This window comes from Triticum urartu, chromosome 3A (assembly GCF_056163025.1).
Source record: "Triticum urartu cultivar PI428250 chromosome 3A, HENAU_Tu73, whole genome shotgun sequence".
Taxonomy (NCBI): Eukaryota; Viridiplantae; Streptophyta; class Magnoliopsida; order Poales; family Poaceae; genus Triticum; species Triticum urartu.
Window position 1 is genome coordinate 112,570,431 of NC_141875.1, and position 13,987 is coordinate 112,584,417.

Genomic DNA, 13,987 nt, shown 5'->3' on the forward strand with positions numbered 1-13,987 from the left:
TTCATAGTGAAACTTTATACACTTGTAAATATGTCCATTCATGCATTTATTTGCAGATATTTTTGAAACTTTTAACTATAATTTTCATTTTCATGGAATCTGAGCTCCAAAATGCCTGGTCTTGTTTGAATTTGATGGTCACATATTTCGTACACATGTTTTTACTTGCAAAAGTTAGTGTGAAACTTTGGTCTTTTTTTTTTGTATGAGCACATCAATAAAAAATATATCAAACTATGACATTGTAAAACAAATATTATAAATTTGACCAGAGTACTATTGGCATGGTACCCTTTTTTTGCATATAACGCCTCAAAATCAAACAATGTTGGGTGGACACTTGTTTAAAATGTTGTGAATTTTGGGCGGAGGAAGTACCTCCTTCCAGAATATTTTAATAATTGGGTTGGTCCTACGTCAAACTTCTTTAGTTTGATGAAGTATATGGGAAAAATATACTAATATCTACAACATCAAATGTATGTAGTATGGAAATATATTCTACAATGAACATAATGATACTAATTTGTTGTTGTAGATGTCAATATATTTTTTCTATAGACTTGATCGAACTTAAAAAGAAAAGCTTTTGACTTAAAAGAAACCCAAAACTTAAAATATGTTGGCATGGAGGGAGTAGTTGTCTATACTAGAGAGCTTCACCAGTCGTGGCAGATTATTGCATGTTGTCATAAATTTGTCGTTTAATTTTTCTTCTTATGCAGCTTTATCCTTTTTTCACATTTATATTTCCCCGCGAAGAGTGGTCCTTATATATCTTTTAACCAATTGTTTCATTTCAGGACCGGCACATGTCAAATGCACTCACGTACGGCAGGAAGGCCTCGTCAGCTGATGTTTGTCTTGATCACCATCACAAACTCTGCTCAATCGAACACGCAAATCCCTCTCCTAGCTTCGCGAGAAATGGCAAGGTAATTGATCGGCGAGCCTGACACGGTGTACATATCGACCAATTGGCCTCCAAGGACCGTGTTTTGCTTGGACGTAGCATGTGGAGCTCACATGGAGAGGTTCATCAGCTTGGCTGGATTGCATGTAAATGCCCCCACATGCCAATTTAATTCCCCCTCCTCTGCATTCAATAAACCCTCCAAAATGAAGTACTCCCTCCTTTCTGGTTTAGACTAGTCACAATGGGAGTAATTTAACTAGTAACATTACACATTCCAATACAAGATTGCTTATGTGTCAGTTAATTAATAAGGAGAGAGGGGTTTGTGATAACTTAGTAATTACTGTAACATCACACATTTCAATGCATAATGAGTCTATAGCCTAATAAATGAACTCTTTCATGATATCACTCAAATGTTACTACCCACTATAAAGGTAGTAACATAGACTACTAGCATCGGCAAGTTACTACTCTATGTTACTCCCCCCTGTGAGCAGTCTTATAGGGCTTATCTCAAAATCTTAGTTTTTCTATTTTATAAAGCTCAATTTGGTTGCTCCCCATCACAAGTTCAGATTTCAAGGTGCATTAAATAATTGCATGCAAATATTAAGAGTACTAGTATTTCTGCAGAGGATAAGCTCGATATCTGCAGTGTACAACTTTGCAGGATTGAGCTTTTGCTTCGATAAATTTCTCTTTTCTCTGTTTTGGAAAATAGAAGCTTTTGAAAGTTTTTTTACCTAACATGAAATTGGGCGATGATTGATACATGTAAGCTTATTTTTTCCTTGTAATACAACGATAGGTTTTTTTAACCGTTCACGATGATCTTAGTTGCACAGTATATGATTATTTCCTAACCTTAGTCGCAATCTAAGATGTCCTCCATGCGGCCGTCTCAGTCTCCTTTCTCTTTCCATCCGGTGTCATCACGAACGACTAGTGGGTAGCCGCCCCTTTCGTTAACCTTAATTACAATAGGTCCTTGTTTTGTTTAGGTTTTCGGTTTTTGAAAATGTTAAAGAGATAATTAACCTTTGCTCTTGGCTCTCTCGGCGTGGCGTGAGCTGAAGCGTATTTTTAGATAAAATGTATTTTATTAACTCAAAATATAGAATTAATCAGATACAAAATATGATAAACAACACTTGATCTATGCATAACTAAGATGCATAAAAAAACACCAACAATCTGACAAAAGATAATTAAAAACCGACACATCGGCAACAGTAGAGTCATATAGGGGACCCAAACTATGCCTATGTCGAATGAGGTGGTGGACGATCCGGAGATTATGTTACCACCAATGTTTGGTAGAAACCTCTCTATTCACCACCTCAAGCCGCATACATACCGTATTAAATAATGATTGCTACCTTCGATATACCATAGACCACGTCTGAAGTGAGTACATATAGAGAAAAATAACTTGCAACGGAGAAGAGTTTTGCCACTTAAAACAAATCATTTCTATATAGCCAAAAGCGACTGTAATATGGCATATGCTCCCACCCTTACTAGCATTCAAAACATATTTGAAATACTGTCCGACCAATGACCAAATATATTGGCAACATTTCTGGGAAAATACAAATTGAAAGCTATCTGGATGACTGACCGTGTAGAATGCGTAAACTTGCACGGGAAAAATAGGTGTTTGATTGTTTCATCGTGAGCTGAAGCGTTGGATTCGCTACATGAAACTCAAAGTTGGTCTGAGTTGGCCATGTCGACGACAACCGTTTTCTCCTAGGGTGGCAACCACACGACCTACATGGGAGTGGTGGGGTGGTTCTTTTACCCATGGGATTTGGGAACGCCCCATGGCTCTTCCTCTCCATGTCGCGCGGTGTCATCCCATTCTCTGGAAAATCAATCGCCGTCGCTTGCCGGCGAACAGATTTTGACAATACATCGCATCATTGCGTCAAGCTTCCAGGTAGGTTAATTTCCACAAACCTTGTTTTTCTCTCAGGTTTGCATCTGCTCGTTGGGGTCGAAAGACACGAGGTTTTCTTGAGGGGCCGCGGGAGGGGGGGGGGGGGGGTATATCTCGTTGATTCAATCCATGGCGACACATCGAGGGGAAATGAATGGGAGGTGGCATCGTAGCGGCAGAGGCACAACCGCAACTCTTGACGTGGTGGTGGGTGTAGGGTGGTGTGACTGCGGGAGAGGCACAACAGTGGCTGGCAACGGGTGATGGGTGTTGGGTGGCACGGTAGCGGCGGAGGCTCAATGATGACCTCCCATCATGTCATCAACGTCGCTCATTTCTCGGAGGGTAGCGGTTTTTTGGTGTAGAGGCGCTTGTTGGGACTAGGGCTATTCAATTTTGGGGGTTATAGTGTGTCGGGGTCGAGCGCGGGGTTATCGCCGACGGCGGCAACTTGCAATAGAACACAATGGCTTGGAGGGAATTTGTCGTGGCAGGAGGAGCTCAATTTTGCACCAAAATCCACTAATTAGGGCAACTTTGCAATGTTGTTTGTTTACTTATGCAGAACATTGGTTAAAAAAATGCATGGGGGATGTTGATGCTGATATCATAGAGGGTATGGCGATTGTTGTCAACAAAGGCCGTCGAAATGAGGTAAGCCCATGCTGTGACCATTCTGTTTTTTTTTCTAATACTAGATGGATGGCAAATGTTTATTTTGGATGTCAAGTTAGCCATCCCATGTTCATATCCATGGTAAATTAGCCTATGTTGCTTCATAACAATTTCACATGCGCGACAAATGTTATCTACTTTTCCTCAAATTAGTCATAGTAATTCTTCAAATCGACGTCATTTTTTCACATTGTGTAATGAACCATGGGCGGTAGTTATAAACAACACATGTCATAGTATCTTAACTGTTTATATCCTCCCCCCCCCCCCCCCCCCCCACATTCGGTCTTTGATTGAAAACAAGATGAACTTGTTGCAACAATATGGCAACTAACTTGGCTACCAAATTGTGTCAATTTCCCTAACATTTTATTACACCATTTTTCACGTAAATACATTGAGGTCCTTGGGGCACCGAATGATCACTATCATCGCCATCATTTTCATGTCGGAGTCAGCCTGAATTTGTCGATGATTGTCGAGAAGTCTTCATGCGCATGCCCCTAAGGACCAGCGTCGTGGAGCCACAATCGTCGACGATGAACCGTTCAGTTGATTTGAAGTGCTTTGCACCAGATCTCGCCGTCACACATGTACGGCGAGAAACCCTAATATCACTTCAGTTGATCTGGAGTGCTTTGCAATAGATCTCACCGTCACACATGTACGACGAGAAACCCTAACCTCACCACCCCAACGTGATGGCAGAAATCTACGTTGGTGCTCTTTCGACTCCGTCTAGACGGACAAATTTGAGTAGGATCGAAGCATAGAAGACTAACTCAAAGATGAAGCGCCGCTATCCACCTGAGTACTGCCTTTTTTTTGCGAGAAGTCAGAGTGCTGCCCTTGTGAGGATTAAGAAACACTAACCTAAACTACTAGCTGGAGCCAATGCACCAGTATTCGCCTCGGTGCTACCAACCGCCAGAGCGGTATGTAGAGGGGAGGCGAATGCACGAGCTGGACGATGGAGCTTGGACGGGAAGATAACTTTGCCCTAACTGCCAATGCACGAGGGAAAGAGAAGGCAACGGGGGATTCTTGTGTACATTTTATTAGACTTTTGAACATTTTCTGAAATTTTCATTAGATTCAGTCAAATCCTATAATCTACTGACCTCCCCCTCGAATACGAACGTGTTTTGTCCGCCCAGTCAACTGCCATGCCATCCCAACACATGGGCATGCCTTGTTGTTTTTGGATAATAATAATGTAGGGGTAAAAACCCATCACAAGGAGTGAAGAAGTAATGTTTTTATATTAGGATAAACATTGTCATTAGTTTGGTCGCAGTTAGGGGGAGAAGTGAGAATGTGCACTTTTAGAAAATCTACCAACGGGACATCTGTATATGTGAGCATACCTGCTTTTTCAGTCAGTTTTGCTAATTCCCAGTGGACTGATTTAAGTAGTACTATCAATTTCAGAAAATTACGACTTGGATTTAGTGAACAGCTGGTTGTGCAGGTTGCAGTTTTCACTAAACTGAAGTTGCACAATTTAAAACTGATCGAGGCATAAAAATGCGTCGATGCATAGACAGATACTTTTACAGTAGCACACACATGCATTTTACCTGGAGACTTGGGTTGCCAAGAGTTCATGCATGCATGGTCTAAGGCCAAACTGATGATGGTGCGCGCTTGGTCAATAGTAGGACCGGATCGTCCATCATCCTGCAGCACACGAATTGAAGCCATGCACATCTCCGCCTCAGCTGGATCCATAGCTGGAACCCGAATCAAAAACTTCAAGAGGGAAATGAATTTATTGTCACTAGGTAGGTGATAAACACGCAAGGCCAGTCCACCATGAGTCCATGACCTTTGCCCTGTCTACTCGGATCGGTCGAGCGTTTCATGGCGCGCAATGAATGCCCTGGCCAACCACTCGGTGGTGTCATCTCTGCCTCTGCGACCTCCATTTACCACGCTCTCTCACACAGACCTCATCAATTTTCATGGCGCGTCGGTCTGGTACTGGTAGCTTCTGCACCCCGCTATTTATACCCCGTTCTCTTCGCCTGTGTCGTTCAGTTCACTCCACCTCTCCACTCCACTACCACCGAAGCAGCTCCCACTGAAGCAGCGGCGGAAGAAGAAGAAGCTAGAGGACATGGGGGCGCAGAGAGCTCTCCTCGCGAGCTTCCTGCTCGCCGCGTTGGCCACCCAGGCCTTCGTCGCCGTCTCGGCCAGGACCAGCCCGACGGACAAGGCAAGCCAAGGTGCGTATCTAGCTACTCTGGATCTTTTGCATGCAGCTTGTGGTGAGTAGTGAGCTAGGTTGTAACAAATGTGGTCTCGTGGCGTGCTCGCAGATGACGTGAAGAAGCCGGACTGCGTGCCGTCGCTCGACCCGCACAACTTCCCCGGCCACGGGGGCACCACCGTGCCGCTTCCCTCGCACGGAGGCTCCTCCGGCACGCCGCCTTACCACGGAGGCTCCGGCACTACGCCGTCGCACGGCGGCTCCGGCTCGACTCCGTCGCACAGCGGCTCCGGGTCGACGGTGCCTGACCCGTCGCATGGCGGATACGGGACGCCGCCTTCGCACGGCGGCTCTGGTTCGCTGCCTGACCCGTCGCACAGCGGAGGAGGTTACGGATCCACTCCGGACGCGCCATCCCACGGCGGAGGCGCGTACGGGAGCTCCCCGACGCCTTCCACTGGCGGTGCCTACGGCAGCTCACCCACGCCGTCCCACGACGGGGGCGCCTACGGGAGCTCCCCGACGCCGGCCCACGACGGAGGCTCCTACAGCGGAACTCCGGCTGCACCGTCGCACAGCAGCCACGGGTCTATCACACCGACGCCGCTCATCCCAGTCGACCCCAACAGCCTCGGGACATGCGAGTAAGCCACTTACACCGGCATCTAGCATTTTCTTTCTTCTGCGAATACCACGAGTTAAGTCACTGACGTGTTGGGCCCGTGACGCTCCACTTGTTTTTGCACGTAGCTACTGGAGGACGCACCCCATGCAGATCTGGTCGGCGCTGGGGAGCTGGCCGAGTTCGGTGAGCCACTTCTTCGGCGCCGCCGGTGGCGCGGTCGCCGGCGGGCCGAGTATGAGCATCCAGGACGCGCTGGCGAACACGAGGACCGACGGCGCCGGCGCGCTGCTGCGCGAGGGCACCGCAGCCCTGCTCAACTCCATGACCCGCCCGGGGTTCGCCTACACCACCCAGCAGGTGAGGGACGCATTCGCGGCGGCCGTGGCCGGCGGCTCTGACAGTGCCGCGGCGGCGCAGGCGGCGGCGTTCAAGAAGGCCAACGAGGGGAAGAAGGTGTAGATCGACCGGATCGCCATCGAGTGGGCTTTAGCTATAGCTGGTTACCTATATCTGTGGCATGCGTTCATGCATGCATGCGTTTAGGCCGGACGGACGTGTGCTTGCGTTTTGGTTGTTCCGTTTGAGTTGATGGTTTGGTTGTGTAAGTTGGTGTCTTCGTGGGCTAGCTTGGATCTATCGTACTACGTGTTGTAATGAATCTCCATTTAAGTTTTTTGCAGTTCCGTACCCTGTCGCATTGAATGGAATATATGAATCGAACTATTCCTAGCTGGGGGCCTGGTTTCTTTGGAGAGAATATGAGTGAACTTTCTGGGATATGCTAAATTCTTATCTAGATAAGAATTAACAAAGTTTTATCTAACTTTCACATTTTTTTAGAATGTAACTTCCACACTATTTAATTATTAATTAAGCAAGGAAAAAATAAAAGAAAATCCACATGAATCTTCGCATAAAGTCAAATGATGTAGGAGTTAAATAAGACTTGGTTATTTCTCATCTAGAATTAGACACACCTTTATTTTTGCATACTCATCAGTGTCTCGTTTTACTTATTTTTTTTAGCAAAAGGAGACGATCGCCCGGCCTTAAACTGACACGAAATAGCAAAGAAAATAATTTTGATACAAGCCATCATCAAACCTCCAAAAGAAAGAGCATCCAAGCTCCAGACGTGCATCACCTAGACAGTTGCCTTCCTTCTTATTTTCTAAAAAGAAGGGTAAATCTCCAACGATGCATGCAAAAGAAGGGTAAATCTCCAACAATGTATGCAGTCATTTTATTAATTATTCACAAAGATCATACAAAATAATACAGCAGATCAGGCCATCAAAGAATCCAATGGCTCACTGTTCCTTAGTCTTACCAAGCCGCCATTTTATTAATTATTCACACAAACCGTACAAAGTAATACAATAGATTGGATACTGGCCACCAAAGGATCCAATGGCTCCCTGTCCCTTGGTCTTGCCAAGCCTCCAAAGCTGAATACGCACCACAATTTTGTAAATGAAGTCAGCCGGGTGTCCAAGAGATTCTTTGTAAATGAAGTCATGATATACGCCTCCAGAGTGGCTCGTATTACTGTGACGATGATGTGTCCAAGAGACAGGGCTACAGGCTATATATATATGCACACGGTGAATATTCATCGATCTGTATACATACTTAAAATTTTGGTAATGTGTGCAGAGGAAGTGACACAAACATGCAGCTTGTTGCATGCAAGTTTAAATGTATACTACCTTAATGCCCATGCGTTACCGCGAGCAAACAAATGAATATATCATGAGCCTCTTGCTTCAGCTCTTCTTCGGTCATTGTGTTGTTGCTTCACTATGTTGTCATCAGACTCCAAGTCCATTTGTGTTTTCTCCAAGTCTACCAAATTGCTGTCATCGTTTTAATCCCTAACCCACATAGTAACAAATGAATCTATCATGAGCCGCTCGACTTTAGCTCCTCAGTCACTACGTCGCCATTTTCCTACATTGTCACATGCTCCAAATCTGTATGTGACAAGCATATCACATACAAATTTGGAGCAGGTCCAATAACCAACTTCACATCGCCCTGGAGGTTATTTTGCACCTGGACTTGGCCCAGGAACAAAGGGTGCTCTCCTTAGACGAGAGGGAATTGCGTCAGAGACTTAAGAGAAAGGTCATTGGCTTAGCGGTGTTGGAAAAGGCGCGTAAGCGTCAAAATTCTAGGATTGCGAATTTGAACTAAGGAGATGCCAACACTCGCTACTTCCATCTTCGGGTCAACCATCGGAGAAGAAAGAACTTTATCCACCGCCTAAAGCACAACAATGGATGGGTTACAGAGCACGGGCAAAAGGAAAATATTCTTCATCAACACTTCGCCAACATTGTCATGAAAGGCCCCCCGCGTAGCATTGACATCAGTTAGGAGATCCTCCCTCCCCCTGGCTGTGACTTAAGAGACCTTGAAGAGCTCTTCTCCGAGGAAGAAGTGAAGGCGACCGTTTTTGGTATGCCGAGCAACAAAGCGCCAGGCCCAGATGGGTTTACTGGTGCTTTCTTCAAGGATTGCTGGACCACTGTCAAAGATGATATCATGATGGCCATCAACCACTTCGTGAATCTCCACGCTTCTCATTTTCACTAGCTGAATTCTGCGAATGTCGCCCTCATTCCGAAGAAGGACGGTGTTGAGGACATCACCAACTTCCACCCCATTAGCCTTATTCATGTTGTCTCTAATATCATTGTCAAGTTAATGTCCAACAGGCTAGCACCGCACATGAATGACCTTGTCTCGCAAGCCCAAAGCGCGTTCATTAAGAGAAGATGCATTCATGACAACTTCATGTATGTGCGCAACATTGCACAGAGACTGCACCGCAAGAAAACACCGGTGCTGCTATTCAAACTTGACATCAAAAAGCTTTTGACTCCGTGAGATGGGACTTCCTGCTTGAGTTACTCCAACACCTAGCCTTCCTTCCTAGATTTCGAGGCTGGGTTTCGACACTTTTATCTTCGGCCTCCTCTCGTGTTCTTCTCAATGGAGTTCCCGGTAACCCAATAAAGCTTGGACAAGGACTGAGACGGAGGGACCCGCTATCTCCTCTCCTTTTCTTGCTTGCCATCGACCCGCTACATCATATCCTCCGGAAGGCAGCGGAACAAGGAAATCTACACCCGGTTGGTAGTCAGGCAATGCCTATTAGGGCCTCCCTCTACGCAGACGCCGCCGTCGTTTTTCTGGCCCCCAACAAGGATGATGTCAAATTCTTTGCTGAAACTTTGAAACATTTTGGAGAGGTCACTAGACTGATCACAAACTGCAACAAAAGCCTTGTCACCCCAATCGTTGTGAGAATCTCGACCTCACGGACATCCTTCAATCTTTCCCGGCCAATGTTCTTCATTCCTTATGAAATATCTTGGTCTCCCTCTGTCAGTGAAGAGGCTGAAGCGGATCCACTTTCAACCACTTGAGGATAAGATCACGGCCCAACTTGCGCCTTGGTTAGGAAAACATGTGGCCTCCCCTGAGAGGGTTGTTTTGGTAAAATCTGTTCGCACAGCCACTGCGATTTACTTCATGACAGCCTTGAATCTTCCGATTGAGCTCCTGAACAAGATTGATGCTCTGCGGCGGGCTTATTTATGGGCAGGATGTGATAAAGTTACCGAAGGCAAATGTAAAATTAATTGGGAGCAAGTTTGAAAATTAAAAACTCAAGGAGGCCTGGGTATCCTAAATTTAAAAAAGTTTGCCGCTGCACTGCGTATTCGGTGGTTGTGGTTTGAATGGATGGACCCGATCAAACCTTGGGTGGGTCTTGGGAACCCATGTGACAAGGCTGATCGTGCCATTTTTGGGGCTGCTACAAAGGTGGAAGTTGGCGATGGCCTCTGTGCTTCCTTTTGGGAGTCTGCCTGGCTCGATGGGTTACGACCCAAAGACATCGCCCCCAGCATCTTTCTGGTGTCTAAAAAGAAGAATTTCTCTATCCAAAAGGCCATGCACAACAACTTCTGGGTCGCCCAAATCAACATCAGCGCAGGCATCTCTATTGACCACCTACGGAGTTTGCTAATCCTTGGGAAAAGCTATCTTCTATCAATCTTAATCCGAACAGGGCGGACACCATCTATTGGAAGCTAATGAACTATGGACACTACTCCGCCAAGTCTGCCGACGAGGTCCAATTCAGAGGATTGATTGATACTGACCTCGTACAAACTCTTTGGAAGAACTGGGTGCCCCCCAATGCCAGTTTTTTTGCTTGGCTTATCATAAATAATAGGATTTGGACAGCAGATCGACTCCAAAGAAGAGGATGGCCTAACTGCAACCTATGCCCCCTTTGTAAGCACATCCAAGAAACAGCGGCTCATCTTCTCTTTTATTGCAGATACACAACAAGAGTTTGGGACATGATCAAGGGATGGCTAGGTATGCATGATGTGAACCTACTACAATGGGGTCAAATGGAGTCTGTTAAAGAGTGGTGGAGCCTTAATGCAACCAGCAGGATGCAATTCTGACGACCACTCATCTCCCTAATGCTTCTCATATCATGGGAAATATGGAAGGAACGCAATGCCAGGGTCTTCCTCAACGTTGTAGTGCCGGTTGGAGTAATCGTAGCTAAGATTAAAGAGGAATGTAGTCTATGGGGTCTTGCTGGGGCGAAGTATTTGCGTACTCTAATGCCTCGAGAGTGATGTTTTGTAATCTAGCTTGTGGCCAAAACCTCTAAACCTTCCTCCTTATTCAATGAAAATGGCAAATCTTTTGCCTAGTTTCAAGAAAAAATATGTATGTGTTTATTCCAAGTTCACCAAATTGCCATAGTCATTCCCATCGTCCCCAACTTCAAATGGCTTGCATAATATCCGTCCACTCCCTCCTCAAAGTTCTGGCAAATTCAAAAATTGCCCAAAACAAATTTGTAATGTTATGCATCATAAATCTCAAAGTGCCTTCCTTTTATTTATTTTTAGCATTGCATGAGAGCTGCTAGCTCCACTTGGATGAACCCTCCTACCCCAAGATTAAAATCACCCATACAAAAGAATAGCCTAGCACTTTACATCCTCTTAATAATTTGTTGCTCCATCACTAACCCTAACATAGCCCAATATCACCAAGGACACCTACACGCCAGTGCCTTCATCTTGTCTCTCCCTTCTCCCTGCCACTTGGTCCACTTGTGAGTTCGTTATAGAAAGAAAAGCTTCACAAGATATTGAATGCACTGCAGTTTACATGGACTAGTCGGCAAAAATCTTGAAAAACATGTGGTTGCTTGATGGATTAAGTAGGTCCATTAGGACTAATAGGAGATCTCGGGATCCCAAAAAAAAATTGTATGAGACCGGATCTCATAGGCGAGGATGTGAGACCCATCCCGATGAGTGACACGTGGCACACACAATCTTGAAGCATCTAATCCCACTGTGCCCACCGATTTGCAATCCCGACTCCTATTCCCGATTCCAATTCTGTAGTTCGCTTCACGTATCGTAAGGATCTGTATGAGATATGTACGTAACCATGGGGAGCTAGGGTTCGCTTCTCCTCCTGCGAAGCTCTTCCATGGCGGCACCGAATGACCTCGGCGGTGGCGGCTGCACAATACCTCCCAACCAAGACTTGTTGTCCATGGCCACGTCGAATGACCTCGTCGGCAGCGGCCGCATGGCTCCATGCTACCATATGACTCTCCATCCATGGCCGGCCGCGCCGAACAATCTTGTTGCCGGTGGCCATGTGGCATGATGCTATGACGACTTCTCATCTATATGCCACGCCAAATGACCTCATGGCCGGCAGACGCGCAATGGTAGCCGTGCGGCAAGATGCATCCAGCTGCTATGTGACGCTGCACTTGTCCACGACGGCGAACTCCGTTGGTTCCAGTGTCAGCTAACATGTCACGTCTGTCCAGGCTCTTCCACTCCCGGTAGTGAACAATATGATTTCATGAGAAGCAGTACATGCCTACATCCTACATGGATCGATCTGTTTGTACTCATGAACTTGTGATATACAAGCAAATAAGCAACGAAATTGATGCATCCTGGTGCTCACTAGTAGAAAAACGACCTTATGTTCACCTCATTAGTTCCGGTTCAATTACAAACTGGCACTAATGTGACTATTAGTGCCGGTTCCAACGGCTAGGAGGGCGGCACTCATTAGTCCCGGTACGTGTTGAACCTCTAGTACCGGTTTGTGCCATGAAATGGGACTAAAGAGGTGGTGGAAGGTTGGTGTCAGGTGGGGCCCCACCAACACCTTTAGTTCCGGTTTGTGGCACTAACCGGGACTAGAGATGCACCTTTAGTCCTGGTTTGTATAACCAACCGGGACTAAAGATGCCTCTATATAAACCCTTCATCGAGCCCGAGCTCATTTCTCTCTGTTTTCCCCTTTCATTCCTTCCTCTCCTCTGTTCTTCCCCATTGCTTGAGCTCATCCTTCATTTTTGCCAAAATTTGTCAAGATTTGAAGGCCCCCCATCCATCCAAGTGATCACAAAGGTTAGCAACCTTGTCCTTTCATCTCTCATTGCTAGATTAGCTCTTGCAATGCTCTATAAGTATAGTGATTTGTGGGTTTTAGTTTGGGAGTAATTATATGTGGTAGTTTATTTGATGTATATGCAATTTGAGCTCAAATTAACTCTTCGTTTGCATATGTAGGTGTGGTTTACTTAGTGCCTTCCCGTCCCCGTCCTAACCACCGTCGATCGCCCGCACCGTCCTGTCGCCGGCACCACCTTGGTGATCCTCTTGTTCTTATCTTTTTATATATAAAAAATCATGTTTATGTGATTTAGATATATAGTTACTTGTATAATTTTCTTACCCGTACGTTGTTTGTTATACATAGTGCCATGGTTTTGATATCCGTCCCCGTCGGCCCTCGTCCAGTTTATGATTTAGATGTGGTATATTCTCTTTTATAACTATTTGTTGCATTTCGTGTTTATGACAAATTATGCCCATCAAGTTGACATAGATATTTTTTATCTAGGAGGTATGTGAACCAGAAATTCCAACCGACCCTCTTGTCCAGAGGTTAAATTTAGTTGAAAAAGAAAACGAGTATTTGAAAGAAAAATCGAAAAGAATTGAAGAAGAGAAGATGAAACTGGAGTTGTATGTTGCCGATGTCGTTGATGATCACAAGATCAAGATGGTGAAAATGCGCTTGAAGGTTAGAAAGATTAGAAAATGCCATTGATAGTGAGGCTTGGTATCATTATCATGTTGGATCAATTGTTACCTTAATTGCGATCTTGATCGCATTTGTTGTTGCATTTAAATGCTTTAGCTAGAGAGTTTGTATGTTGTTTTATGAGAATAAGTGTGTCTGAACTTTATGTATGAACTTGTATTAATTTGGTATTTTCGGTGTGATGTCTGCTAGAACTACGTCGGTATTTCCCCAAAGAGGAAGGGATGATGCAGCACAACAACGGTAGGTATTTCCCTTAGTGATGAGACCAAGGTTATCGGACGAGTAGGAGAACCATGCAACACTACGTGAACGGCATTGCACACAAATAACAAATACTTGCAACCCGATGTATTAAAGGGGTTGTTAATCCCTTTTGGGCAACGACGCTAGAAATTGGCAAGTAGACGGGATAAAATATGA

At 45.3% G+C, this 13,987-nt stretch overlaps 1 protein-coding gene across 1 annotated transcript; it reads left to right on the plus strand.

Moving 5' to 3' along the window:
* The first annotated feature begins 5,560 nt into the window (after window positions 1-5,560).
* Window positions 5,561-7,056, plus strand: LOC125548096 (uncharacterized). Its single transcript, XM_048711779.2, has 3 exons — window positions 5,561-5,764; window positions 5,858-6,392; window positions 6,499-7,056. Exons 1-3 carry the CDS (start codon window positions 5,656-5,658, stop codon window positions 6,830-6,832), a joined length of 978 nt encoding a protein of 325 aa, XP_048567736.1. The 5' UTR covers window positions 5,561-5,655; the 3' UTR covers window positions 6,833-7,056.
* Window positions 7,057-13,987: the final 6,931 nt, after the last annotated feature.

Coding starts and splice junctions, on each gene's coding strand:
- LOC125548096 (XM_048711779.2), top strand. CDS start 5,656: ATGGGGGCGCAGAGAGCTCTCCTCGCGAGCTTCCTGCTCGCCGCGTTG. Junction 5,765..5,857: donor GACGGACAAGGCAAGCCAAG/GTGCGTATCTAG, acceptor GCGTGCTCGCAG/ATGACGTGAAGAAGCCGGAC. Junction 6,393..6,498: donor AACAGCCTCGGGACATGCGA/GTAAGCCACTTA, acceptor TTTTGCACGTAG/CTACTGGAGGACGCACCCCA.